This window comes from Neopelma chrysocephalum, unplaced genomic scaffold (assembly GCF_003984885.1).
Source record: "Neopelma chrysocephalum unplaced genomic scaffold, ASM398488v2 Primary Assembly neopelma1_69, whole genome shotgun sequence".
Classification (NCBI taxonomy): Eukaryota; Metazoa; Chordata; class Aves; order Passeriformes; family Pipridae; genus Neopelma; species Neopelma chrysocephalum.
In genome coordinates, this window is record NW_020897729.1 from 11,205,542 (window position 1) to 11,233,205 (window position 27,664).

At 51.5% G+C, this 27,664-nt stretch overlaps 1 protein-coding gene across 3 annotated transcripts; it reads right to left on the bottom strand.

Annotated features, from left to right (window-relative positions):
• Positions 1 to 2,175: 2,175 nt before the first annotated feature.
• On the bottom strand, positions 2,176 to 27,199 carry TIPARP (TCDD inducible poly(ADP-ribose) polymerase). Of its 3 annotated transcripts, none has more exons than XM_027685543.1 (6): positions 27,051 to 27,199; positions 15,212 to 16,209; positions 6,394 to 6,562; positions 5,505 to 5,686; positions 3,087 to 3,356; positions 2,176 to 2,904 (listed from the first exon to the last, which is right to left on the bottom strand). In XM_027685543.1, the coding sequence occupies exons 2-6, from the start codon at positions 16,144 to 16,146 to the stop codon at positions 2,457 to 2,459; spliced, it is 2,004 nt and encodes a 667-aa protein (XP_027541344.1). In that variant the 5' UTR covers positions 16,147 to 16,209; positions 27,051 to 27,199; the 3' UTR covers positions 2,176 to 2,456. The 3 variants fall into 3 exon arrangements, with proteins under 3 accessions (XP_027541344.1, XP_027541343.1, XP_027541345.1); XM_027685542.1 differs by lacking the exon at positions 27,051 to 27,199 and adding an exon at positions 18,160 to 18,271; XM_027685544.1 differs by lacking the exon at positions 27,051 to 27,199 and adding an exon at positions 17,534 to 17,859.
• Positions 27,200 to 27,664: the final 465 nt, after the last annotated feature.

Consider the following 27,664-nt stretch of genomic DNA (forward strand, 5'->3'; position numbering starts at 1 on the left):
CCATCCCACAGCCCCCAGCAGGTCCCTCTGGGCACAGGGCACATGTGTCACTGCTGCCACCCCCACGGCAGCCACCAGCTCCCCGACGGGCTTTTCATCACACGGGGCCTTGCCCAAAGCGTGTGTCATCTCCTGCAATCTCGGTAATGACTCAGCCAGATCCTTATCACAAATCCTCCTTTGTCACCTGGTTTCACCCTCGGATTCTTGACAAGTGACACCACCAAAACCAGGGCAGGACGACACCGCCATTTATCCCTTCCACTGCAAACCCCCCCGCCCAGCCCCGGGGACGGTCCCTGCCCCACAAACCGGTCCCTGCCCCACAAACCCCGGCTGTGGGGACCGGCAAAGCCAAGCCCAGGAGCACACGGCGAGAGGGAAGTGGGAGGGTGGGAAAGCTGGAGACAGGGATTGCAACAGCCCGGCCGGGAGGGTGTCCCTGCAGGGACACGGACAGGGACAGACACGGACAGAGGGACAACGGGAGCAGCGAAGTGGGAACATCCCCCCGGCCAGGCTGGGGTCAGGCCTGTTCTCTCCCGGTATTCCTGTTAGCCCCACAGCCCCAGGGAAGGCTGGAAAGGGGAATATTCAGGGAACCACCCCGGGAGCATCCGTGGGAGAATCCCATTGACCAGCAGAGAAGGACCCAGAAAACACAAATCCCATTATGACATCCAAGGAAAAAAATACAACTGACTTCCCCACTGGTGGAAAGTGGGAGGGAAGACACATTCCCTGCTCTCAGCAGCTGTCCCACCTCCCACTCCCATCCTGTTCATCCCAGTGCCAAACTGCTCAGAAGCCTTCAGTGGGGGAACTGCTCAACACAAAAGCCATGAGAACATCAATGTCCTTATCTCCAAAGTCCATCTGAAATCCCTGTCCTGGAGCAGCCACAGGTCCTGGTGCACAGACACCTCCAGGACACACACACAGACACCCCTGTACTGTCACCACCTCAGACAACCAGCTCATGCCCCAGGAACAGCTCCCAATCCATCCCCCCCAGGACACTGCCCTGTGCTCCAGGGATGGCAGGGACAGGGACACACCCTCAGGGTCAGGGACATCAGCTCCAAGAGTGTGGAGGATTCCAGAGGTGCAGGTGACTTCATTCAGTCACCAGCCACCACCCACCCCCTCCTCCACCACCTCCTTACCTTTCCAAAGCCATCCCTTGGGAAGCTGAGCTGTGGCCAGGAGCAGCTCCTCTGGGTTGCACATCCCAGCTGGAAGCTCCCATCCCACCGTGCCAAGGTCTCCTCCTCCAAGCCAAACCCCTCCAACCTGAGCTCTCCTCTGAAGGGCCCCAGGAGAGACTGGGGTTAACTGGAACCAGCTGGTTGGATCTTCCCCCTCTGCTCACCTGCAGCTGAGCTGATCTACACGAGGGATCCAGCAGGAGAGGAACCAGGAGTGCTGCTGGGAGTAAGGGGTTCTCTCCCATGGCAAACCCCACTTTTATTGGGCCCCAGACAGTGGGTGCAGAGCAGGTTGTCACAAAGCACAGCTCCAGGCCTGGCTGAGTTTGCTGCTGGGCCACAGGGACACCGAGCCTGGAGGTCCCTTCCCATCCCAGGGAGACACCAGGCCTGTGCCAGGGCCTCACCACCAAGAATTTCTTCCCAATATCCCATCTGCCCCTGCCCTCTGGCAGTGGGAAGCCATTCCCTGTGTCCTGTCCCTCCATCCCTTGTCCCAAGTCCCTCTTCAGCTCTCCTGGAGCCCCTTTAGGCCCTGGAAGGGGCTCTCAGGTCTCCCTGGAGCCTTCTCTTCTGCAGGTGAACCCCCCCAGCTCTCCCAGCCTGTCAGTGTTCACGTGTCATTTTAAATTAATTTAGTATCAGCCACATTAAGTCACATTAACATAAGTTTTCATCCCCCTCCTCATGGACCATGCTAATCTTTTCCTAATTTTACTTGATTTTAGGAGATGATCTATTTGTATTGTCCTGTTTAATAATCCAAAGTATGAGCAGGGTGGTAGTTCTGTGATCTCTCCCAATCTCTCTGAAATATGATAATTAAAAAAAAAGTGGTTGGGAGAATCTCTAATATCCTTGGGACGAAAATGATCCTGTTCTGGTTCCCTGGGAAGGTCCATCCTTAAACTTTGAGATCAGGGCACGACACGCACAGAACACCACTGAAATTACACCCAGGGGCACGTTTTTAAACATGAATATTTACTAACATAAATAGTGTTTTATAACAAAAGGCACGGATTTTCAACTATAAACAATGGAAAAATATGTACAATTTGCACATAGGGAATCAACCAGCAAGTGCACAGTTGGTCACTCCAGATTTCCTTTCCTAGAGGCTGAGATTTCCCTCCTCCCAAGTCATTCCATCAGTCGGGAAGCGTCCAGGTCGTATTTCCCCCACGAGAACCGGTGCCAGGGGAGGAGTTTCTGAAGGGGGAAGGCCCGAGCAGCCCAGGCTTTCTTTCAGATGGAGACGGTGCTGCCGAGCTCCTCGTACTGGATGATGAAGTAGGGGTAGCTCTGGTCGTCGTTGAAGATGACGAAGATCTGGGGCTCGAAGTAATTGTCCACGCAGGAGTCGTACAGGTCGCTGGTGATGCTCCCGGGCTCCACGGGCGGGGGCCTCCTCATGGTGTGGTTGCCCACCGTGTACCTGCCCGTCAGCACCTTGGCCAGGAACATGAAGTGGACGCCCCTGGGGGAGCGCTTGGAGAAGTTGTGGGAGTAACTGGCCTTCCTGGCGAAGTAGCTGCCCTGGCCGAACATGGTGGCGTGTTTGCCGCACACGCGCGGGTCGAAGTTGTGCTTGCAGATCCCGTCCACCACGTCCTGGGACGTGCCGTGGAACAGGTGCCGCTCGTTCATGAGCCTGTCCAGCCCGGACATCTTCTTGGACATGTACTCCTTTTTCCTGGAAGGGGAAATGGGAAGGGAAGGTGAGTGTTCGGTGCGGGTCGCGGCTTTGGCCACTGCTCTGACAGTCCCGGTGCCACCCTCTGTCCCCCTCTCTGTGAGGGGACATACAGAGCTCCCCCATAATATTCCTACTCTACAAACATCCATCATTAAAGAACTGTATCTCCATTCTCTTACCTTTTGTATTTCTCCCAAAGAAACTGGTTCTGCACTCGCAGGATTTTCAGAATCTTGTATTTGGTCTCTGGCACAGTCTTGTGGAACAGGTTATAAATGGTTCTATAGCTTTTGTCTTCCTTCAGAACAGGCACTTGGATGAAGTCCTGAGATGGATCCATACAAATCCAGGTTTCAGGATAGAAGCTGGGAGAGGTAACAGCAGCAGGAGATAAGATGTGTGTGGGGTCAGCACACGGGGAGGGCGCCGGGGAGCTGCCACCCAGGGTCCTGTGGGGAGGAGAAAAGGTGCTTAAACACTCACAGAAGAGCCTCTAATCACATTTATTTCACCCCCAACATGTCTTAAAAGATTAAGTTGGAAGTGTCCAAGGCCAGGTTGGAACAACCTGGGACAGTGGAAGGTGTCTCTGCCCATGGCAGGGGGTGGAACGGGATGGGATTGAAGGTCCCTTCCAACCCAGGAAGACTCTTATTGCCATTTGCACAGGCCAGATGTGGATTTGCATTTGCAGTTGGTTATTTCCCTGCCCCTCCCCTGGGAATGCTGCCCAGGGAGCAGCAGGGCTGAGGGAGTGTTTTCCCAAAGTATTTCTGTGGGAAAAGCTGCCACTGACTCTGGGACCAACCCACCCCGACAGCCCTGACAGAGCCTTCTACCACTGCCTGGCCAGGACAAGGTGGATCCTGCCTCCAAACCCCACAGACGGCCAGAAATGAAACCAAACATCAACATTTCTCCCACTATTCACACATCACCTACAGAACTGTCCGTTCAGGTGGTGCCTCTCTGAACATTTAATGCTCCCAGTGATCCAGGGGCCTGAAAGAACCCTGTGCCACCCGAGAAATAGTTTAATGTGATTTTCTGACTGCAGGTGGAGATTTTCAGTTCTAGAAAAAAGGGTTTTCGGGGGAAAAAAAAAAAGAGTCTACTTTTAAATCAACACGTTTGATTTGGATCAGAGAGATGGGAAACTGTGGCAGCCCTCACAGTTTTCAGGGCAGAAACACTGAAGTGGTCATGTGGTTGTCACCTGCTGCTCAAGGCCAAAACCAGCCTTCCCTTCATTTGCATGGATTGACTCAACTCAGGGTTCTTCTCCCTGGTTACTAACAGCTGAGCAGAAACCCAGAAGGCAGATTTTTATAAGAATTATTATTAAAACAGCAATTAAATATCACAGTGTGCGTTTGTATTTAATTTGTTTTTCCCCTTTAATGGGTAAATGGGTAAAAAAATGTTATTGTAGGGCCTCAGTCACTCCCACTGGACTGGAAGACCAAGCAGAGATTTCCAATGTCATGGATTAATAAGGTATCAAATCCAATAAAAATCCTGCAACCCTTTATGCACTCGGTTCAGTTCTCCTGACTAGTGTAAAATATTTATATTATTTATTCTACAGGGGAAGCAATTAAAAAGTCAACCCCTGTCATCCACTATCACCCACAGTTTCTATTCCAGGATTCTTTCCCAAGTTTAGAACAGAATTAAGCAGGTGGGAGGGGAGGGAAAGAACAAATCTCAGGTATCACTGTGTGGGAAGTGGAGGCAACAACTTAAGGACAGATCCCAGGAATATTTAAACTACTCTTCTGTTCTTGCTAAGAACTGGTGAATTTAGGTGAGCATGACAAGGCCCTTGGACCGAGAGAACAAGACTGAGGTTTGAGCAGAGATCTCAGAGCTGAGTTTGGGGGTTTGGTTGGCACAGACAGCTCTGGTCAATCCCCTGTGAGTGCAGAGCCCTCCAGGCCCAACAAAATCAGTGGGAATTGCATCATTTTGGCACAGCACTGTGGCAGCAGAACACCAGGAGAACACCTGAAACCCTCCTTTCTCACTGAGGTGAGAGCCAGGGCTGCTCTAACCAGCCAGCCCACCCCTGGTTTTTTACCTGCACCCTCCAGTTTCTCTTTCATAGCTTGGGGTTTCCCTCCTGTAAAACCACACCTATAAATGTTCCCAACACCACGTGTTTCGAGGCTGTGACCAAACCCCCCCTCCCCTCGTGACCAGGTGGGGTGGGGACTCTCAGGAACCCCAGTGCTCCCATTAAGCCATCAGGGAATGGTTTGGGTGAAGGGCCCCAAAGCCCCTCCAATTCCACCCCCTGCCAAGGGCAGGGGCACCTTCCATGGACCAGGTTGCTGAAAGCTGGACAATAATTTGGCAGACCCGGAGTACACTTGATGTTCTGAGATCCACAAGGTCCATTATAAATCTGAATAACAGCGAGGAGTCCCTCAGATAAATGTTATTTTGGAAAGTGGAGAAAGCCGCAAATAGGACCCGGATTTTCAACTTTTCCACCCAGCAATGCCTGTTTCCTTGTCACATCTCAAGGAACACAGTTCTCCTGGACAGACCAACCCGGAGAACAGAGGGAACTCCCATTTTCCCGGGATACCTACTGCAGGAAGGGCATCAGCACCACGCAGGAGCGCAGGAGGGGCCTCCTCTTGATCTCCCTCCTGAAGCAGGCGTTCTGCTGGAAGCCATCCTTGATGTTGAGGATGTACTGGTTGTGCCAGGTCACAAACCTGACCTCCTTCAGCCCCCGGCACGAGGCCTCCTCGATCAACCTCACCACGGGCTGTGCGGGACAGACGAGGAGAGGGGAACACACATGTGAGAAGTGACACCTTCAAAAATTAGGGTTTCCTCTCTGTGCTACAGAAACGCAGCTCTGTAACTTCTCCTCGCACCTCAGACACCCTAAATTTGTCATTTGTGGTGCTCTGTGCCCAGCTCCCTCCAGCTCTTGGGTTTACCTCAGGAGGTATTTCTGGGACTGCCAACACAGATGAGGTTTCATTCAAAATATCCTGCACAGCTCTGACCAGCCCAAGGGCTGCACTGGAGGAGCATGTCCTGCTCTACCAAGGCTTTGGGGACAGGGGAATAAATTAAAAACTGCAAAGGTAAATGGTAGTGGTGTTAAAAAGGCAGCAGAAAGTTGTCTCACTGTCTTTAAACCAGATTTTGAGGGCTTAGGAAGGGCTTTGCTGGCTCTGGCAGGGGCTGGTTTGCTCTCCAGTGTGACAGCCTGCTCAGCCTCCATGGCTCTGATGTTTTCAGGGGTAATTCCAGTCACAGAATCACAACCCAGCCCAGCAGAGCTGAGATCTCCCTTCCTTGCTTCCTCAGTTCAACGCTGACCTTCCCGATTCTCCTCCTCACCAGTAACTCCAAGGAACTTGGCTGGAGGTTGGAGGAGGCAGCAGAGCAAACGTGTCCATGGATGTGACACACTGCACAGAGCTCTGGGTCACACACAGGGCTGGGGGAGGTGGGACATACCTCAGAGTACTCCCTCCAGCCAAAGTGGTCCCTGCAGAAGTACTTCCAGAGGGTGAAGCAGCTGGAGCTGGAGCCGGGGCAGGACGGGGTGCACAGGCGCCGCACTTGGTCAAACTCTGCAGTGTCGTAGAACTTCATGAGGTTCAGATCCACACAGAACTCCTGGCCCCTGGGGAGAACGGGAAAGATTCTCACCTCCTGTAATCCACTAAACCCACGGTGTTCACAGAGGGACAAAACCCCAAGCCCAGAACCCCAGAATGGCTTGAGAGGGTCCTTAAAGCCAAACAAGTGCCACTCCCTTCCATGGGCAGAGACACCTTCCACCAGCCCAGGGTGCTCCAAGCCCTGTCCAACCTGGCCTTGGACACTTTCAGGGATCCAGGGGCAGCCACAGCTTCTCTGGGCAACCTGTGCCAGGGCCTCCCCATCCTCACAGCCCAGAATTCCTTCCCAATATCCCATCCATGGCCCTCTGTCCATGGGAAGCCATTCCCCCTTGTCCTGTCACTCCAGGCCCTTGTAAAAGGTCCCACAGAGACCCTGTGACAGAGGTGGGAACAGAGATTTCTGAAGAACTTCTCCTCACCAGCTAACCAAAAAAAAAGGTCTCTATTTATAAATTAAAGCAGTTCAGTGGAATTATCTGCACTGAGACAATGAGCACACTGAACTCTCAGAAGAACAGGGTGCACAACCCCAAATTTGGTGCTGTACAACAGCACAGTTCAAAATAAAACTCCACGAGCACTTTCAACAGCACAACCTGGCTCCTCGAGTAAGTTATATTTGCTCTGTCCCCCAAACTGTAAGAACAACAGAGAGATATCATGTCTTTGTGACACTGAACCCAGTAGGCAAGTTTTAACACTGATGTATTTTTATAAGAGGGATGTATTTTTTAGATTAATTCAGCCTAAAATAAGGCTGTTTGGGCTCTTCCTCACATCCTTCCGAGGAGCTTCACCCCAAATCCCCTGGGCTCTTTCCCTTCAGCGTGACAAAACACCCTGTGTGACAAAACTGTCTGTAAATGGAGTGTACAAACAGATGAGCACAGAAATGTGTTTTGTAAGCGCTCTGAAAACACGTGTGGTTTCGACCCCTCCTGCCGGGTTCGGGGACGTGTCAGGAGTCACCGCAAACAGGTTCAGAGCAGCAGCGAGGCGGCAGCGAGGGGGGCCCTGCAGGAAACCAGGGCCTGTTCCCAGCACGGCTGTGGCACAGCCCAGCTCAGCCCCGTTCCCAGCAGGGCTGTGGCACAGCCCAGCTCAGCCCAGCTCAGCCCCGTTCCCAGCACGGCTGTGGCACAGCCCAGCACAGCTCAGCTCAGCCCCGTTCCCAGCACGGCTGTGGCACAGCCCAGCACAGCCCAGCTCACGCTCAGGGCTGAGGAAGCTGCTGATTTTCTCTCTGACTAAACCAGTTCCTCTCTCTGCAACAGCAACAACCCGGTGGCCCCCCCCCCTCCCCCGGGGCCACGGTGGCTTCAAAGGGCCCAACAGGCAGGAGAAGGGCTGTGCTCAGGGCTGACAATGAGCTCGGTTACTGTGGGACAGACAGGTCAGGCAGCTGCACTCAGCTGACCCCAAATCAGCAGCATTTCATCTCATTCGTGCGGCTGTTCGAAGCTGCAGGTGAGGGACTCACCCAGAGCTGAGTCCAGCTTTGGGTGAGGGACCAAGTGTTTAAGCTCCTGCATGAAACCCAACTTCACTGGAAGTATGTTGTCTCCATAAGATCAGGGAGAGTCACAGAATCATTTAAACTGGAAAAGCCCTAACCACTCCCTAGCACTGCCAAGGCCACCACTAACCCACGTCCCCAAGTGCCACATCCACAGGGCTCTTCAATCCCTCCAGGGATGGGGACTGCACTCCAGCCTGTGCCATGGCTGGACAACCCAAAAAATAGCCTCATTTTTAAGCACAGGTACTGAAACAGGAACAGCAGAGCTTAAGACAACAGCAGCCAAAATTTGCTCCCATCAAAACCCAGAGTGGCAGGAAGAACCCGGGCCCAGGGAATGCTCCCAAGGGATGTTCATCAACCAGCTCTTCCCAACACAGCAACAGCCCAGAGCACTGAGCAGGACTGGGCTGCGAGGTGTGAGAGAGGCACACGGGAACCAAACAGCCTGAGCCTCCATCTCAGCACTGCCTCAAACCCAGGAGAGGGGCAGCAGGTGCCAGGGCAGGAAATCAGTTCCATATTTGACTGAATTTGTGCCCTCCTCATGTCACGCTGCTCCTCTCTGTGGTGACCCTGAGCTGCACGGGAGGGTGAGACGTGGGGAAGGACAAAGGTGCTGGGGACACGTTTCCCTCTGAGCTCAAAGGCTCCATCAGCAGAGGGAAAAATAATCCATCAGGACAGGAGTGGTTTTGCTGCCTTTCCTATACTTATTTTTAAAAAAGTTAGAAAGACTCATTTTCCTGCCTTTACAGCTGGTAACTGGGGGTGCTTGGAAAAGCATTCTAATGGAATTTTTGTTGTGAGGGGGTCCAGCTTGTAAATCTGAAACAAATGCTGGCACACTGGCCCACATTTTATATATACACACACACAGACACACACACACATATATATATATATAGAAACAGCTTAGATGAATGCCTGGCAGGGACAATAATAACGAAAATAGACCACCATGCTCTCCCCCATCATGGTACCATCTCTGGATCAGGAAGTCATTGAGGCACTGCTGGAAGAGGAGAGACTGTACCAGAAGTATGTTTGTTCTTCTCAAGGACCCACTGTTGGCCACTTCTGAGCACGAGGTACTGGGTGGTCCCTGGGTGAAGCTCTGATTTCTGAAAATCCATAGCAATGAGGATGTTGAACACACTCCCATTTTCCAAGGATTACTGCATGCACCACATTTCCTAACTGAACTCCAAGTTAAACCTGTTTGCAGGGGAGGACAAACACCTGTCTGGGGCAGGTTGCTGCTCGGGATGGGTTTGGGTTTGGGAGAGTTTTGTTTGTTTGCTTTAGTTTTTGCATCAGTACCTGCTCACAACAGGGGGTGGGACTCGGTAACCTTTAAAAGCCCTTTCCAACCCAAACTGTTTATGTTTTAGAGGAGCACAGGCACAGCTCTGAGTGGCTGCAGAGCTGATACAGGGAGGGGACCTTAAAGCCCATCCAGTCCCACCCCTGCCATGGGCAGGGACACCTCCCACTAGCCCAGGTTGCTCCAAGCCCTGTCCAACCTGACCTTGGACACTTCCAGGGATCCAGGGGCAGCCACAGCTTCTCTGGGCAACCTGTGCCAGGGCCCCCCCACCCTCAAAGGGAAGGATTCCTTCCCACTCTCCCATCTAACCCTGCCCTCTGGCAGTGGGAAGCCATTCCCTGTGTCCTGTCACTCCAGGCCCTTGTCCCAGATGAATGTTCCACATCCCCCCTTCCAGACCCAGCTTCCCAAAGCAGCTCCTGCGGTGACTCCCGTGGTGCAGCCATGTGACTACAAGAATCACCTCTGCAACCATTACTCAGCTCAAATCCCTCCCGATTTCAACAAACCCGAGCACCCAGGAGGGAGGAACTCCCCGATCGCTGCTCCTGCTGAGCCAATAATTGTCACGGGCTCTTTGTGTTCCTCGCCCCGGGATGGGCAGGTCCTGCACTGTTGCTGCAGGATGACCCGGGAGCAGCTCCTCCCGCCAGCAATCCTCGCAGCAATTACCACCTTTGTCTCAGCGAGGGCTGCTTCGCTGCCCCGAGCAGCCGGGGAACAGCCTGACCTCGACCTGCAGCCAGGTGACAGCTGTTCCCAACACCGCAGCCTGTTTATCCAAAGGGAACGGGAGGAGGGATGTGGGAGTCGCCGCCGCTCCTCCACACTCCCAGCTCCCCGAGATTCGCGCAGCTACGAGCCAATTAGTTTTATTTCATATGCAAATGATGCTCTGAAGTGGTGCAAAAAGGAACCCATTGACGGGCTGTTACACAGCACAAGGCAAACACTCCCAAAATCACTTCGCGTGGCTTTTGTTCCTGCATTCCTCCGAGCAAGGAATTCAAAGCAGTTCTAAACCCCCCAAACTCAGGCAGAGGACTCTCAGCTGGGTCCCCATCTCCGGTGTTATCACCGACACAGCCTTATCTCACTGTGGCAGCAGTTTGCATCACACAGAAAACTCCCGAAATTTAACTATTCGATGGGCCAGCCACCCTGAACTCCCTGAGTGACCGAATGACCGCTGGCCAGAGAGGCTGTGGCTGCCCCATCTCTGGAAGTGTCCAAGGCCAGGTTGGATAGGGCTGGGAGCAACCTGGGCTAGTGGAAGGTGTCCCTGCCCATGGCAGGGGTGGAATGAGGTGGTCTGTAAGGTCCCTGCCAACCCAAACCACTCTGTGGTTCTGTGATTCTGTGACTGAAATGCTCCCACCGTGCTCTGGATGATTTAACCCCCTACAAGCACGTTCTGACAGCGTGGGGGAACAGCCACCATGCACACAGGAACGATGGAAAACTGGTTTCCTGTACCTTTATTTGTGTCCATACTATTCCTTCCCAGGTCCCTCCAGGTGCCCACTGATAACTCCATTGGAACACACCACATTAACAGAATCCCAGGATCCCTGAGGTTGGAAAAGCCCTCCCAGCCCATGGATCCCCCCTGTGCCCCATCCCCACCTTGTCCCCCAGCCCAGAGCACTGAGTGCCACATCCAGGCCTTCCTGGGACACCTCCTGGGGTGGGGACTCCAAATCTCCCTGGGCAGCCCCTGCCAGGGCCTGACCACCCTTTCCAAGGAGAAATTCCTCCTGATGTCCAACCTGAGCCTCCCCTGGCACAGCCTGAGGGTGTTCCCTCTGGTCCTGTCACTATTTCCTCCGACCACCATTCATGGGGACTGACTGACTGGCTCCAGGCAGGGTATGTCCCACTGGGGATCCACCTGCTTTTCCCTGACTGGAGCCATTTCATTCTGGCCTTTCTCTTCTACCTCCAAGGAGCCATTTCGCAAAACTCTCAGAAATTACAGGAGAAAGAAAGAAAAAGAAAAGAAATCAAAGCAGCAGTGAGAGGCTGTTGTGTCAGGAGAGCTGGGATACCTTTCTGCCAAGAGAAAGGGTGGAATTTTCAGCCCAAGAGGGGGGAACTGACGGGTCAGGAACCACAGAGTTGTTTTAAACAAATCCTTGTGTAATCCATGGTGACGTTGCTTGTTTTGAAAAGCAACATGTGCATGACCGGACAGGTGTGTGTGTGTGGGGAAACCTGCCCAGCTCCTCAGCCAAGTATTTCCCCTTAGCAAAGAGCATCTTTAAATATCCCGGCGTGGGTATGGGTATCTCCTGCTGGGAAGCAGCACTTGGCATTGCTCTCTCCAATACTTCACTGAGAGCTGGAACTTCTCTCCAGGACCTCTCCTCACATCCATGGAGAAAACTGAGGGCTCCTGAGTATTTAAACCTGCTTTAAGTTGCTATTCCCCCGTTTGTTTAGGTAGCTGGGTATGTGGCTCTACACACCTGGCAGACTTAAGAATGCAAAGAATATAATTTATGATGAATATTCAGTTTGAGGCCAAGCTGTAAGAACTGGCTGAAGAAGTTGCTTTACAAAGTAACTAAACAAGGCTTACCACTTCTCCAGTTAAAGATCACGTTCCCTCAGGTGACAGGCAACAACTTAATGCATATTTTACATCACTCATCTCGGTAGCTTATCTCCATCATTACTCATCTCGATAATTAAGAGGCAGGACGGTTTATATAAATAGCTGTTTGAAGAACATCCTAATGTCGAGCTTATTCCCTAATTGGGCTGGTAGCCAACACTCGGTGGGGCAGCACTGGGTGCCAGTGTCACACCTCCACTCACTGGGGCACGTAACCCACACACGGGAGGGCAAACAGGGCCCTTCCCGGCCATGCCAAGTGCTGAGCAGGCGTTTCCTGCCGCCTGCCCCGGGCAGACAGGCCTGCAAAGCCCGTCTGACCACGGGAGATTAATGGCTTTAACAAACAATGCCGTCACCAGGGAACGCGGGGCACGGGGAGAGGCCCCGCTCCCGGGCTGCCAGGGGACACCGCGCACACGGGGACACACAACTGACCCCCACAACCCACCCCCAGCAGCCCCACCAGGAGCAGAGGCACCCCCAAGCTCCAGCCCCCCGCACCCCAGGGCTCAGCAGGGTCTCCAGACACAATGGATGTTACACAAGGAGAAACCGGTGACAATGTGTAATAGGACATTTACCTCCCGCTTCAAAACCAAAGTCTGAGCCTGACACTCCTTAAAACCTAAAAGTTTGGAATCAGAAGCTCTAGTCTTAAACACAGCTTCACTCCTGGGGTCTCACTGACACCCACACACATGGGGATTGAAAACACAAAAGAGCTACAGAAACTGCCACTTGGGTGTTCCACAACATTGGATATTATAAATTTATAACAGTTTCCCAACCTTGCATTGGGGCATGATTTGGTAGCACCTATTCAAAGATCTTCACAAGGACTTTTAAGAGAAGGAAGGAGAGTGCAGGCTATGGAATTAGCAGCTCAAAGCAGAATTTAGTTAGAAAATGCTGATGTTAAAATAGTTTATGTCTTTGTAGGCTGCTTTTACCTGAAGAAAACACATCATAGAATTGTGGAATGGTTTGAGTCGGATGGGACCTTAAAGCCCATCTCATTCCACCCCTTGCCATGGGCAGGGACACCTTCCACTAGCCCAGGTTGCTCCAAGCCCCGTCCAACCTGGCCTTGGACACTTCCAGGGATGGGGCAGCCACAGCTTCTCTGGGCAAAACCTGTGCCAGGGCCTCCCCACCCTCCCAGGGAAGGATTTCTCCCCAATATCCAGCCTAAATCTCCAGTTTGGCAGACACCCACTCAACCCAGAGCCGAGCCCAGCCTGTTCCCAGCCTGTCTCTGCTCCGTCAGGCTGAGCTCAGCCCGGCACTCCGGGGTGCCTGAGCCCACGCAGCTCCTGCACCTTCCCTCACAGTCCCAGAACATCGTGTCTCTGGCACACACACCCCACCCTCCTCCCAGCTGGGGCAGACAGACTGAAACTCCGTGTCCCAGGAGCCCTCGAGCCCCACCAGGCTGGAACCTGCCCCGGCGCCGTGGCTGAGCAGCACCTTCCCTGGGCTGACTAAGCCATGACCAGGCATTGTTCCCTCCAGCATTAATCATTCCCGAGTCCATCCTTCAGAACACGTAGCTCGTGTGCAGCGATGGATTTGGTGATACAGCCTCTAGAAGGAAACTTCCTGCTCATCTGCACAGATCTCAAACTGAAATTGCTTCATGGGCTTATCTCTGCCTTTCCTGTTTTGTTTTCAGAAATCATTTCATACACTTGAGGAATTTGAAGTTTCTCTGCTGTAAAATACAGCAAATTTTATCTGCTATGCACTTACACAAGATTTTTAAAATATGATTATTCTTATTCTTATTCCCTACTTCATGTTCATTCTCAGTGTGGGGTATCTATATTCTGGTATTGCCATCACTAAAAAGGCCCTGGCACAGGTTGCCCAGAGAAGCTGTGGCTGCTCCGTCCCTGGAAGTGTCCAAGGCCAGCTTGGATGGGGCTTGGAGCAACTGGGATAGCAGAAGGTGACCCTGCCCATGGCAGGGGGTAGGACTGGATGGGCTTTAAGGTCCTTCCAACCCAAAGCAGTTTGTGATTCTGTGAAAAAGACTGGATTTAGTGCCTAATCCAATGTCAAGTTAGGTGAGAGTAAAGACTAACATTGACTTCAAGCACTACATTGGGTTACTGGTGTCTAATGAGAAATCTCAGCGTAGTAAATGAAAATAAAATGTTAAGGAAGCAGGGATATAATTCCTTCAGGAAGTGGAAGGAAGGAGAGGCAGTGAGCACAAGCCCCAAGGACTCAGATGGCAAAGGCAGTGGGAAGCCTTCACTACACAGGTGTCTGAACTGGCAGGAGCTGCACCAGGCTGGCAAACTTCTGTCTTATCTGCCCTGCCCCATCTGCACTGTGCACTTCCTCCAGAACTGAAAAATAAAGCAGTCTGCACCCTGCACCAGCTAGACCTGGTGAACTGTAAACATGAGCCTCCCCACTGCTCCTCAGAAGGGAGCCTGAGTGTAAAAGCTGAAGAAGTTTCAGCTCTCGAGCCCACACTGGTAACACAAGCAGGGCAACCCAACAGCTGTTGGCTAATTTTAGACAATGAGTCGATAAACACGACTCTGCAGAGGAAACAACAAACTTCTAATAACTGCTTTAATGCTTGAGGTGTCAGCTCAGAGACGATCAGCATTTCTGCTGGTGCTGCTCGGGTTGTTCAAGGGGAATTAGCTGAAACACCACCATTTATTATCAGTGACATGACGTTTCCAAAGGACTCCACTGAGCCCCCCTTTGATTTTGGCTGCTTGGAATGGAATGATGAAAAGTGTGCTGGGAGTGCACAGTGTATTCACAGTGACAGAAAGCAACTGCTCTGTCATCCCTGGCCCCGGCCCTGCCAAGGCTCTGTCAGGCTGCCACTTTCTCTAATACACAAAAAAGACTAATTAGGAACGTCAAGAACAAGCACAAAATTCCACAACAGCCTCTGAATTTCTACAGAGCTGAAGTTGTCTTATTTCACACGCTCCAAGCCTCTCAACTTCAAGGAATACTTTCCAGATGCTAAGTAACAGCTTTAATAGGTGTGCACGAATTTTCTGTTGAGGGAAACCTGTTGGATATTAATCAGGTAACATCATCCCATGGTTTATAACACACTTGGATACAAATATGAGGAAAAAAGAAGGCACGTTCTGTTGTATTTCTGCACCCTTCCTAGCAAGGGAGTAAATTCAGTTACCTACCGATACTTGACTTTGATCCTGTCGTTGTCAGGGTTGCAGTAGAGTCTCTCCAGGTGCTCCTGGGAATCGTTGGTCACACTCTGCCAGGTCTGGGTTGCTGTCCTCCTCACCTGCCAGTGATAGGGCAGGACCGTGTGATGTTTGGGACAGTCACTGCCATAAACACAAGTGCCCTGGAGAAAATCCACACAGATCTCGATCCCGTCCTCCTGGTGGGTGTGATACTGCAGCTGGTTCAGGAGCTCGAACACCAGGTCCAGAGAAGCCTCTTCACTTTTACCCTGGAATATCCCAGCACTGAATTTATTGCTCGGGTTCAAGTTGTATTGCACTGGACAGCTGTTCTCCTGGAACAAGCCAGACGTGCAGCTTTCCAGAATCTTGTCAGGGAACAAAGGACGAGCTGCACCATCACTAGCACTTGGGTGCAAAGGATGATCCTGGAATGATTCATTACCATTATCAGCAGCAGTTCCAGGAGTTTCTGGGGAGAAGCCTTGCTCTCCTGCCCGGACGTCCTGCTCAGGGTGCCCGGGGGAAGGACGAGCTCCTGGCAGCTGACCCTGCACATCTGCAGCTGTTGGCACCAGCACAGTCACATTATTTTCCGTCTGGGGGCAAGAAGTACCGAGGTCCAGAGTCTTTTTCACAGCAGGTTCACATAAATCACTGTGGCCACCACCTTGGCCCCGGGGCACAAAGACCCTCTCCAAGGTCCCAGCTCCCAGCAGGCTGGTGAAGATCGGCCGCAAAGCCCGAAGGGTTTGTGGGTCCAGTCTCTTCTGCACTTGCTGCTTCTTCTTGAAGCAAGGCTTCACTGGTGGTATCTTCTCAGACAGCCTCAGCTGAGGAGGAAAGTCCTCTGAAGGAGGGCACTTCATCCCTGGGCAGGGAGCCTGGGGCACCACGCACGCTGGCTTGGGTTCGGTGTCCATCACACACAGACTTTGCTCTCTCCAAATCACTTTCAAATGTCCCAGAGCCTCCCAAGAATCAATCTAGGGCAGAAAGGAAAACAAGACAGTTAATCTCTCTAATTGCTCATGGTTGACACGAACAAGATCACCCCTGGAGAGGATTTCGAGCCAGCAACAGCAAACTCCTCCCCTCGCTGTGACTGCGGGGAGCCCTTAGGCACGTAAAGCATGAAAACAGCTAAACTCAGGCTAATTAATCCCAAACCCACACTCCTCATCTTCCCGCACATGAAGTCTCTGAGACGCTCAGGCACGAACACACAGTCCCCCGAGGGTGGGCAGGAAAGGGGGATGGTCCGACGCCTCCTCCTTGTCAGGATGTTCAATAAACAAGAGCACTTTGGTTCATTATATTCCACAAAAGCCAACATGACAGCGCTCATTCCTGTGCCTCCCTCACACCCAGACCTGAGGAGCATGAGACACACAGCCCCGAGTGTCCTCAGCGCACTCCGGGCATTCCTGCACCATTTTTTCCCCCACCACAGAGGCAAACCCACACATTCCCATTCCATTCGCTCGGATCCTCCCTCGTACCACCTCCCACCTCCACCGGCAGCACCGCCAGAGAAACCACCGGCTGCACATAAACCCAGGGCAAACTTCGTACAGACTTCAGCGAGGGGCAGGATTGAATCCCGGGGGGGGTTTCAGAGGAATTCCAGTGCTTCCAGCCTGTTCCTGTTGCCGCCCTGTCCGTGCCCTGACCCTCCCTCTCCTGTGACTCAGCTGCACCGTCACCCTGCCGTGACACCTCTCGCCCGGGCAGCAGGAATTAAAACCAACCGGGCACTGCCGCAAACTACAGGGGGATAGTTACTCAGGAGCCGAGAGAGAAATTATCTGTAAGCTGCAGAGTTATATTTTTTAAGGCACAAATAAGCAGTGTGTCTCGTACGTCACCAACAGCAAGCACCATGCCTTTTAATCAGCAATCCTGTGCTGTTTGATTACATTTAATTAAACCCTCTTCAATCTCGCCCGCAGCCTCCACGCTCAGACTGGAGCACATTAAGGATTACTTCCTGGATAAAATGCATCCCAAGCAAAGCAACTTCTCATTTTCAAACAAAATCCCAGAGAACAGAGAAAATTTGGCAATAATTCCTTACTACTGACGATTTGCTCTGGAAAATTTCTCACTGAGTCTTCCTCATTTTGGAACATTCATTAGTAAGGCTTTTCCATTTCCCTGGGAAACAGCACGTCAGGATTGCCAGGAAAAATTAAAAAAAAGTTGTATCTCTCCGGTTTTTCCATTTTTAGATTAAATTTAAAGGAACTGGTGTATGTTTGCCAGTTAAACAAAGTCACTGGTTTATCTGTTATTCTTCCACAGACATACCAGGCAGTTCTCCTTCTAAACCACCAAAGGCACCTTCAAGTAACTCCAAAGGCAACTCCGAAGGGAATAGGATGTTTCCCTTCATCCAGCCCGGGTCTCAGAGCCCCAGCAATGAGCGAGAGGATCTCCCAGGGCTCAAGGAGTCCCTGCTGTGCCGAGGAGCTGAGCAAGTGACTTCTGATCTCGTTCAGGCATATCCTTGCTGCTATTTCAACATTTACATTTCTCCCTTGATCAGCATTTAAGTTTCGCTGCTATTTTTAAAGAACTGCCTTAGCGAGCGGAGCCGAATCCCCCAACGCCTCTAAAAATAAAGCAGCGAGAAGGATGAACGCGAGGCTTTGCCGGCATTCCCGTTCCAGCATTCCCCCATCCCAGACGAGCCGCTGCCGTGCCGGAGCAGGATCCCCGGAGCGATGCTCGGTCGCTCGCCGCCTTTTCACAGCCGAGATGTCTCGGTGGGAGGTTTCGCTCCCCCAGCGCTCGCCATCGCACGCGAGCCGCCCCTCCTCTGCTCGGGAAAGCCGCTCGGCTTTCACAGACCCTCAACAACAAACCCTGCGAGCGGCAGCCCGGACACAGCACCGCGGGCAGACGGGGGCCAGCCCGGCCCCGCCGGCACCTACCGGGCTCCCTCGGCGCGGCTGCCGCGTCCCGACCCAAATCCGGGGGATCTCCGCACAACAACCCCTTTCCCGGCGGGGGGAGGGATCATGGAAGAGGTGAGAGCCGCCGGCGGGGGGGACGAGCACCTGAGCAGCAGCAGCGCCCAGGGGCTGGGGCGGTCCCGCCGGGGCGCGGGGGGTCCCGGGCTCAGCACCGCCCCGCCGGGGGTGTCCGGCCGCCCATCCCGCCGCCGCCTCCCGCCCCGGCTGCCTCTCTCTGCTCCTGCTCACATGTTCCCCGCCGGTTTAAATATCGCTGCCGGGAGCGCTGGCAGGGCAGCGCCGGCCGGGGCGGAGCCGGGCCGGTCCCCCCGCCCTCCCCCGGGCCGGTCCCCGCGGGGTCGGTGCGTCCCGGCCGAGCCCGCCCGGCCCCGCCTCGCCCCGCTCTCAGCGGGCAGAACCGAAAGCGCCGCCCGGGGCCGTTCCCCGGCGGCGACGGGGGCAAGAGGCGCCTTCGCGTTTCATTTATCACGCACCGAGCGTTTCGTTTCAGCCCGGCGGGGAGGGAGGCGGGGAGGGAGGGAGGGAGGGAGGGAGGGAGGGATGTCCCCGGCAGCGGCGCTGCGTGCGCGGGGCTCGCACGCGAGCCGGGAACACGCCGGGAACGAGCCGTGTCAGCGCCGGGAACAGCCCGTCCTCAGGAGGGCACGGACGGCACCTGAGCCTCCCGCAGCCCCGAGCACGCGGGGCGAGCGGCCCCGGCCGCGCTCGGCAGTGACTCAAGAGGCGAAGCTGGGGGGGCCCCTCCCGAACAAAGTCACCCTGACTCAGCCGGGCACCCGCACGCAGCCCCTGGCACGGGCCCCGCTCCAGCACCGTGACACACGCGGCAGGAGCGAGAGTCACGGGAACGGGCTGCCCAGAGCGGCTGTGGCTGCCCCAGCCCTCAAGTGTCCAAGGCCAGGTTGGGCTTGGAGCAACCTTATCTAGTGGAAGGTGTCCCTGCCCATGGCAGGGGTGGGGATGAGATGAGCTTTAAGCTCCCTTCCAACCCAAACCAGTGTGCGGTGACACACTACAGGCAGCCACTGTTTATTTACCCGGTATGTTATAGGTGGCGCTGGTTCAAAGCGGAGTTGAGCTCTCTTTGTCCCCGGCCGTGGCCGTGTCCCCGCCGGGCTGTGCGTGTGTGAGAGCACAGCAGGGCGGCTCAGCCGCTCCGTGCAGCCCTGACATGCCTCCCCGCTGAATCACCGCCTGTTCCCGGAGCAAACCTCCACAGCACCCGGCCAGCCATTCACACGGACACCAGCCACAACCAAAGTGCATCTGCAGCACTAACTTGGCCAGATAAAGTAACTTATAAAGGAGTAAACAGCTTCAGAAGGTAAAAATTATGTTAATGGAACATCTATTATATTATTTGCCCAGAGAAGCTGTGGCTGCCCCATCCCTGGGAGTGTCCAAGGCCAGGTTGGATGGGACTTGGAGCAACCTGGGCTAGTGGAAGGTGTCCCTGCCCATGGCAGGAGGTTGGAACAAGATGAGCTTTAAGTCCCTTCCGAGCCAAACCATTCTGAGATTCCACAACTCGTGTTCTTGCTTTAGTTTTAAAGCCAATCTTTCATTCCTTGTGCTCAGTGACTTTATGGAATTACACACACAGAATATACAGGCATATGGAAAGAAACTCATTTTAAGGTGGCACAGGCTGCACAGTGCACCTGGAAAATGCTGCAGAGCTGTGTTAATAATCCAGGCAGAATATGGCACTTCTACCAACAAATAACAAAACTGGAGCTTCACAGAATCACAGGATCCCAGACTGGTTCGAGTTGGAAGGGGCCTTAAAGCCCACCTCGTGCCATGGGCAGGGACACCTTCATTATGCCAGGTTGCTCCAAGCCCCATCCAACCTGGCCTTGGACACTTTCAGGGATCCAGGGGCAGCCACAGCTTCTCTGGGCAACCTGTGCCAGGGCCTCACCACCCTCACAACCAAGAATTCCTTCCCAATATCCCATCTAACCTGCCCTCTGGCAGTGTGAAGCCGTTCCCTCTCCTCCTGTCACTCCAAGCCCTTGTAAATAGTCTCTCTCCAATGCAGTTGGAGAGAGAATGACACAACAGAGACTCAGTAAAGGTGGCATCTGTATCTGCAGGAGCTGAAAACAAATTATCAGCTGTAAATTAATTGAACTCTTGAGTGTCTGAAGCAGCAGACGCAGCCCCAGAGCCTGTCTGGCCTCGTTGAGCAGAGCGTGGTGGGGCAGGGCGAGGGCGATGTGTCACATCCTCAGCGGGGACGGAAGCTGCACACACACACGTACTTATCTGCCATCACCAGAACAGAAATTACCGCTCTGGAATAGCTCATTTCACGCATGAGATATAAATAAGAGGCACATATGGCTGAACGACACACTGGGGTGGGCACAGCTCCCGCTGCAGTGGGAGTGGGAGGATGGACCCGGGCAAAGATGGAGGCTGGAATAACCATCCTGCTCCAAACAAATGTATAATTAAAGGAAAACACATCACAGCACACCAGACCCTCGTACACCCGTTTCGGAGGCTCCCACACACAAATATAGAAAGAAACTCTGACCACCGTGAAAGCATGATCTCATTTTTAAATACATGTTTAAATCTAAAGCAAGAGAATGAAAGCTTTAATTATTTCTTTCAGATGGTAAACGGCACCAGAGTGAATGCAGCAATTTACAGCTCTGCCTTGCAAATCCAGGATAATCAGTATGCACTCTTGATTTGGGATGAAAGAGGGGAAACATCTGACTTCAATGTTTGTGCTAAAACAACAAAGTTCTCAGGCTCCAACACATTTTTTTCTAGTGACGGGAAACCTCCTTTTCTACCTCAACCTTTGCACAATGAACATTCTTCACTCCCTAAAACACATCCCAGGACAGGAAGCTGATTGTCCTTTTCTGGTGTTTTATACAAGTCAACAAACAACACTGTGCTGATGACTAACAAAAAGCCCCCTCCAGCCTGGCCTTGGACACTTCCAGGGATCCAGGGGCAGCCACAGCTGCTCTGGGCAACCTGTGCCAGGGCCTCCCCACCCTCATAGCCAGGAATTCCTTCCTAATATCCCATCTAATCCTGCCCTCTGGCAGTGGGAAGTCATTCCTCCCTGTCCTGTCCCTCCATCCCTTGTCCCCAGTCCCTCTCCAGCTCTCCTGGAGCCCCTTCAGGCCCTGGAAGGGGCTCTCAGGTCTCCCTGGAGCCTTCTCTTCTCCAGGTGAGCATCCCCAGCTCTCCCAGCCTGGCTCCAGAGCAGAGGGGCTCCAGCCCTTGGAGCATCTCCATGGCCACCTCAGGACTCTCTCCAGCAGCTCCACATCCTTGTGCTGTTGCTCCCCAGGGCTGGAGGCAGCTCTGCAGGTGGGGTCTCACCTGAGGGGGCAGAGGAGCAGAACACCCTCCCCTCCTGCTGCCCACACCGTGGGATCACGGGGGGTTCCGGGTGCCAGAGCTCATGGCCAGGTCAGGGTACGTTGAGCCCCCAAATCCTTCTCCTCAGGGCTGCTCCCAACGCCTGGATTTGTGCTTTTCCATATCAATGCTTGATGGCAAATGCTAATCACCAGCAAATATCACACCAAGCCCTACCCTTGTGCCAGCAAGCCAGGGTGGGTGAGCACCCAGGGACGAGAAAGGTCAGGGATGCAGACATTTATTAAAAGTTAACAGACGGGAAATGAGAACCTCTGAAGTGCTGGCTGTGTTTCTGTGAAGGTGGAATAATGCCACCAATGTCACTAATGAAGAGGGAGGAGGCAGCAAGGCTTTATTCACACCTGTAGCTTTGGCTGGACTGACACCTACTGGGCTCCACCGGCTGTGCTCTGTCCTGGGGTGAGGAGGGCACAAATGTCACGATCCAAACGTGTCAAGGTGAAATTTTCTATTCATTAGACTCATTCATTAATGAATTTCTATTAGTTAATTTTGTTCTATTGATTCATTCTGTTCACCTCTGTAGCTCCCATTCATCAGTGAAACCTTCTGAATCCAGACCCAACTTCTACACTTGCAGCAGTAACCAAAGTCACTGCCCTTGTCTCAAATTCACTGTCTTCAAATATCTTATACTAGTAGCTAAAAGTTTTAAAAGCACAGCATTCTGTTTCTGCTGTAGAGCAAAGTTTGGTGAAAACAGCATTTCTCAGGAAACCAAGTGGTATATTATACAGGAGTATCACCACACTTATGGTTATTTCACTATCAGATCATCTTAGGAAGTGATTTCTCATGCATGAATCTGGATGAGGAACACTATTCAAAAGTGGGCCCTTTTCCTGAAAATTTGTTAAGAGTTAATCATTTCTGCAGAGGTATTTTACTGTCCCAGTCAAAGGATGGACCTCGACCCTTGGCCCATGTACAGCACAACACCTCAGTGCTTCCAGCACATCAGGACAGTGACAGCATCCAAGGAAGCTGAATCATTACTAAGAGTTCTGGAACAAGAAATCCTTTATCACAGAATAGAAACAGAAAAACGTGGTATCAGTCACACTCAAATCAGTGGTTTCTCCAGAGCTCAGCTTTCTAGATTGAGTTTCTTTCTGCAGCTGTACCAGTCTGAGGGGAAAAGCAATGATGCTTCACAACTAAAACAACAATATTTAAAAAAACCCCTCTAAACTTCATTTTTAAAATGCATATAGTGAGCATTTGCAGGGTATCAGGCAGGAATTGAGACCAGGTAACACAGAGCACTAAAAAGTAACAGACTGGAGAGATGCTCTGGGGTATTAAACTGTTTAATTAAAGCATCCATCCAATTCGGAAGTTGGTGTAAATACCCCAGTTAATACATAAAATGAGTGAAAATATGCCCACAGTGGGCTCATTTGGTTTAGGTGGCATTTTGCTGAACTGCTGCACCCTCTCGTGGAAGCCTCTTAAATCCATGTAAACTGGAAATTTAGCTGAGGCCAAGGCAGCACTTACCAATCCTTAACTAACATGAACTGAATCATAAAACACCACTGAACTTTCGAGATTTTTTAAGGATGATTCTGGAACACTCACCAGGTGGATCCTGCCACCAGGTAAGCAGCAATGTGTGGATGGCAGTGCTTTGTTCCTTCTCCTTTAGGCTGACTCCTATTGAAACAGAGGAAATGTTCCTTTACAATGCAATGTTGGCGAACTGGGATTTAAATTCTTTCTAAAATCGCCAGCCAGTTCTATCTAACAGACAGACAGTTTGCTGTCTCCATGCAAATGAAGTCCATTCTTCAACCAAAAATTCCAACAAATTAAAAAAGAATGCCTGGAAGGTGACAGTACTGTGTATTTTACATCTGAAAACCAGCTAAGAGCTGCTCCCTGGAGCAAACCTTTAGTTCCCCGGTAAAAAACTGGTTCCATAAAGAGCTGCAACACCCTGGAGAAGCTGAAAGTGTGAATGAAGATCTCTGGAGATATCCCTGGAAAAGGTCAATCCTTACTCTACAAAAGGCAGAGGCATTGTAAATTTGCCTGCCCTTTCTCCCAGGCTCTGCATGATTCAAACAGCAAGGAGGAAAATGGGAATGTTCACACCTTAAATTGAGAATAAAATAAATGAGAGGGAGAAATCAATGCTAAATTCAACAAAACATTTTTCTTCTAAGATGCAGGAGCTGAAGAACCAAAATGTGCAGCTCAGGGAGCAGCTGGGTGGTCATGGGCTGCAGAACACCTAAATAAAACCTAAATAAAGCCTTGGGATGGTGCGGGAAACAGCCAAATGCCTGCTCTGTTCAGCAGCTGTTCTTGGAAACAGCCCCAAGTGCCTGGGAGTAGGAGATGCTCTGCTCTCATCCCAGAAAGGGAATTTGCACATGGACATTACTTCTTTGCCCAAGAATTCTGTGTGGGAGCACGCTAGGAATGCTTTATTTCTAGAGTTCACCACTCTGTGTTGCTGAATTCCACATTCCAGGGGGGGACAGGACACTGCCTTGCCACGTTAATTCTGTTCAGGGTTTTTTTTCTTTCATGTTTCCTAAGGTTTTTTTAAATTAGGAAGAAAACTTGGTAGAATTTTCTCTAACCAGATCCAGGCTGAGCCAGGTGGAAAACACAAAGCCAAGTCTGTTTTCTGTGGATTGACTCATCTCCAACCATTCAGGAGACGAACAGCCAGAAATAACCCCTTTTATTCCCTCATCCAAACATTCCTCACATGACCCTTCGGCTTTAGTTCATCCTTCTTACTTTAGATATCAGCATTTTAGGAACATCAGCACACGGATGGTCAACTCTTCTGACTACACATTACAGGCTAAAATTGTGCTGTGGTTGAAGCCCAGATGTTTGCCAAGCTCAAGGCTCCAGGAACGGGAAGCCCTGGAGAAGTCCCAGGTGAAGAGTGGCACCATGAGATCCTCCCACAGCCCCGAGGGATGGAGCAGCAGTGGTGGGTGGGTGCCAGGATGACACAGTGCAGACTCAGAAATCCCATCTGGCTGATTCCCTCCCACTGCCAGGGATGCAGGCTGTGGAACTGGACTGGGATGATCCCACTGCAGATCACCTCACCCATCCCAGCGTGAGGACTGGGGGAGAACCCCTGACCTGGGGCTGGAGAGACCCGAGCTCAGTGTCCCACAGGGAAACAACTCTTTGACTGCCTTTATATCATGGTTATTTTCCAAACAGTGCCTCTGATATTGCTTTTTCGTTCCAGGCTCCACCTGAGCAAACCAGCCCCCGAATCTATTCCTAGACATGATTTCGTTTCACTTGGTCCACATCACAAGAACCTTAAATATGCCAAAGAAGGAAACTGGAGCAGATGAGACCATTTCAAGACATCAAAAATGGGTCACATCTGCTACACTGAACTGCCTTCACATACAGCGAGTGTCCTGGAAATCCAGCAATTCCCAGCTTTTAGAAATTGTAGGTACCTCTTTTGGGGGCTGCATTCCAGTGGAAGGTGTCCCTGCCCATGCCACGGGGTGGCACGAGGGGAGCTTTAAGATCCCTTCCAACCCAAACCATCCTGGGATTCTAAACCCGGGAACTGATTTGGCTGGAAAATAATACAGATTACGGCTCCAGTTTTAATCCTCACACACCACAGAACGTTTCGGGAAAATCACATCACACAGGAGAACCGGAAAGCTTCTCACCCACCCAGTTATCACACAGAGGGAGAAGCTGCTCAGCTCAGGAGTGCCATGAATGCTCATCCAAAGGAGGTTTTTCCTTTGTATTTCAACAATCCCCCATCAGCTGATCCCAAACTCGGCACACTAATCCCTTCCTGCATGATAAATTCCATGGACAGGGACACTTTCCACTAGCCCAGGTTGCTCCAAGCCCTGTCCAACCTGGCCTTGGACACTTCCAGGGATGGGGCAGCCACAGCTTCTCTGGGCAAAACCTGTGCCAGGGCCTCACCACCCTCTCAGGGAAGGGTTTCTTCCCAATATTTAATCCAAACCTACTCTCTTTCATTTCAAGCCATTATGATTCATACTAGCACACAAGATGACAAACACTTTGCTAAGGAGCAGACATTTCCTGTTAATCACCTGCCTTGGAGATTCTACCTTCCAATCCAACACAAGGGTGTTTTGGAGTCTACACTTCCCACGGATAAACAGCAAAATAAAATAAACAAAATAAATCCTGCTGGGAAATGTCACTGCCCTCATTTAAAATTTTCAGCTTAGTCCAGCTTAGAGATTTAGATAAAGTTGAGAAAATAAAGATAATCGATGTACTGCCAGAATATTTATCACTGCCTCTGTGTTTCAGGAAGAAATTTGGTAAGGAACCTAATTCACAAGTTACAAAGACAACAGCATTTATTTTCCTATTATCAGGAGATCTTTTGCTGTTGGGTCACAGAGCAATTGTTCCTCTGATTTTGACGCCTCAAGTTCCCAACAGCTTCTGAATGAGGATTCAGCCAAGATGCAGATTTAGGCACTGAAACAAACCTTGGAATTGTTTTTGACAGAAACTGGTGGCCCTGTTTATTTTTGGGGGAGCATCTACGATGTACTCAGAGCACGAAGCTGCAGCGAGAGTCTCGCTGTACACCCTGTTCTGCCTGAAGCCACAGTTTGCCAGTGCCAGGGGGTTTATAAAAGCAAAGTGCTCATTTGTTTTTTTTTTCAAGAAAATCTTTCGTCATTCCACTGCCTAAAACAATGTCCTACTTCATCCTGATGGAGAGACAGATGGTCACTGGGCAGACTTTCTTCCCAAAGGATGGCATTATGCCCATGTAAACCCAAACCAGGAGCAGAGAGACAGTTACAGCCCACCACAACACAACACACGTTTACCCAGATGAGCAGAAGGAAGAAATCTGGGCAAGGACAGGGACAATGATTAATCTGAATCCTGAAACAATCTTAATATTCCTCACGGTTTCCAACTACTTTATACAACTCTAACCATGTTCTTTAATAGGAAAACTCATATGATTGGTAACATTGATTAAATTTGATGTTACCTACTAGAATCAGACTGGTTTGGGTTGGGAGGGACCCTAAAGACCATCCAGTTCCAGCCCCTGTCGTGGGCAGGAACACCGTGGGTTTAACATATTTTACCAACAAACCAAGACTAAACTCCACTCCTGTTGGAGAACCCTCCTTAGCACAGATTTTGCCACCTAACAGGCAAACAGCATTTCCCACCCGTGGAAGCCAGACTGCTGAAATCACTTCAGAACAGGTTAATTCCTGCAGGAGGCCAAGGCCAGGTTGGACGGGGCTTGGAGCAACCTGGGCTACTGGGAGGTGTCCCTGCCATGGGACTGGATGAGCTTTAAAGTCTCTTCCAACCCAAACCATTCCAGGGTTCCGTGATGAGGGGGAAGGCTGGCTCCCTGCCTTCTGTGCACAGGTGTGGCCAAAACTGGTACTCACAGGTGTTTCTGCTGGTCCTTAGAGCTCCTGTGCTTCATCTGATGGGCTGGTGTGTCCACAAATCCAGCCTGGGAATCCCTTCAGGAGAGATATTTCCAAGCCTGAGGGCAGGTCTGGCTGGCAGAAGTGTCACTCCCATAGCTGCCTGCAGATAGCATGACATTAGCAATAAATCCTGTTAGCACACTACAGTAAGACACCAAGTCTGAAAATCCACGCTTGGCTTGGTCTTGGAAATTTAGTACAAGGCCAAAAAGCAGAGTCCTACTGCACCTAAATGTTTTATAAAGCTCTACTACAGTGAGTTAATTTTGATCATATTTAACCCCACTTCAATTTAACCCCATTTCCAGGGAGCATTCCCTCATGGCGTGCACCTTGTGTGTTTTCTCGGAAGCAGAGAACACTAGTAACTGGGGGGAATGAATAAATGGGAAAAATGTCTTTAATTAAATTTTAGGAACGCATATACTTTGCTAAATGATGTTTACACAAAACCGCTAAAAATACTAAGAGAAATGTGCTGTCCAGGGGCCAAGGAGTTCTTCTGCTGCAGTCAGCCCACGGCCAATCCCTCTACACCCTGCTGCGGGACACTGATGGTAATTCTCAAA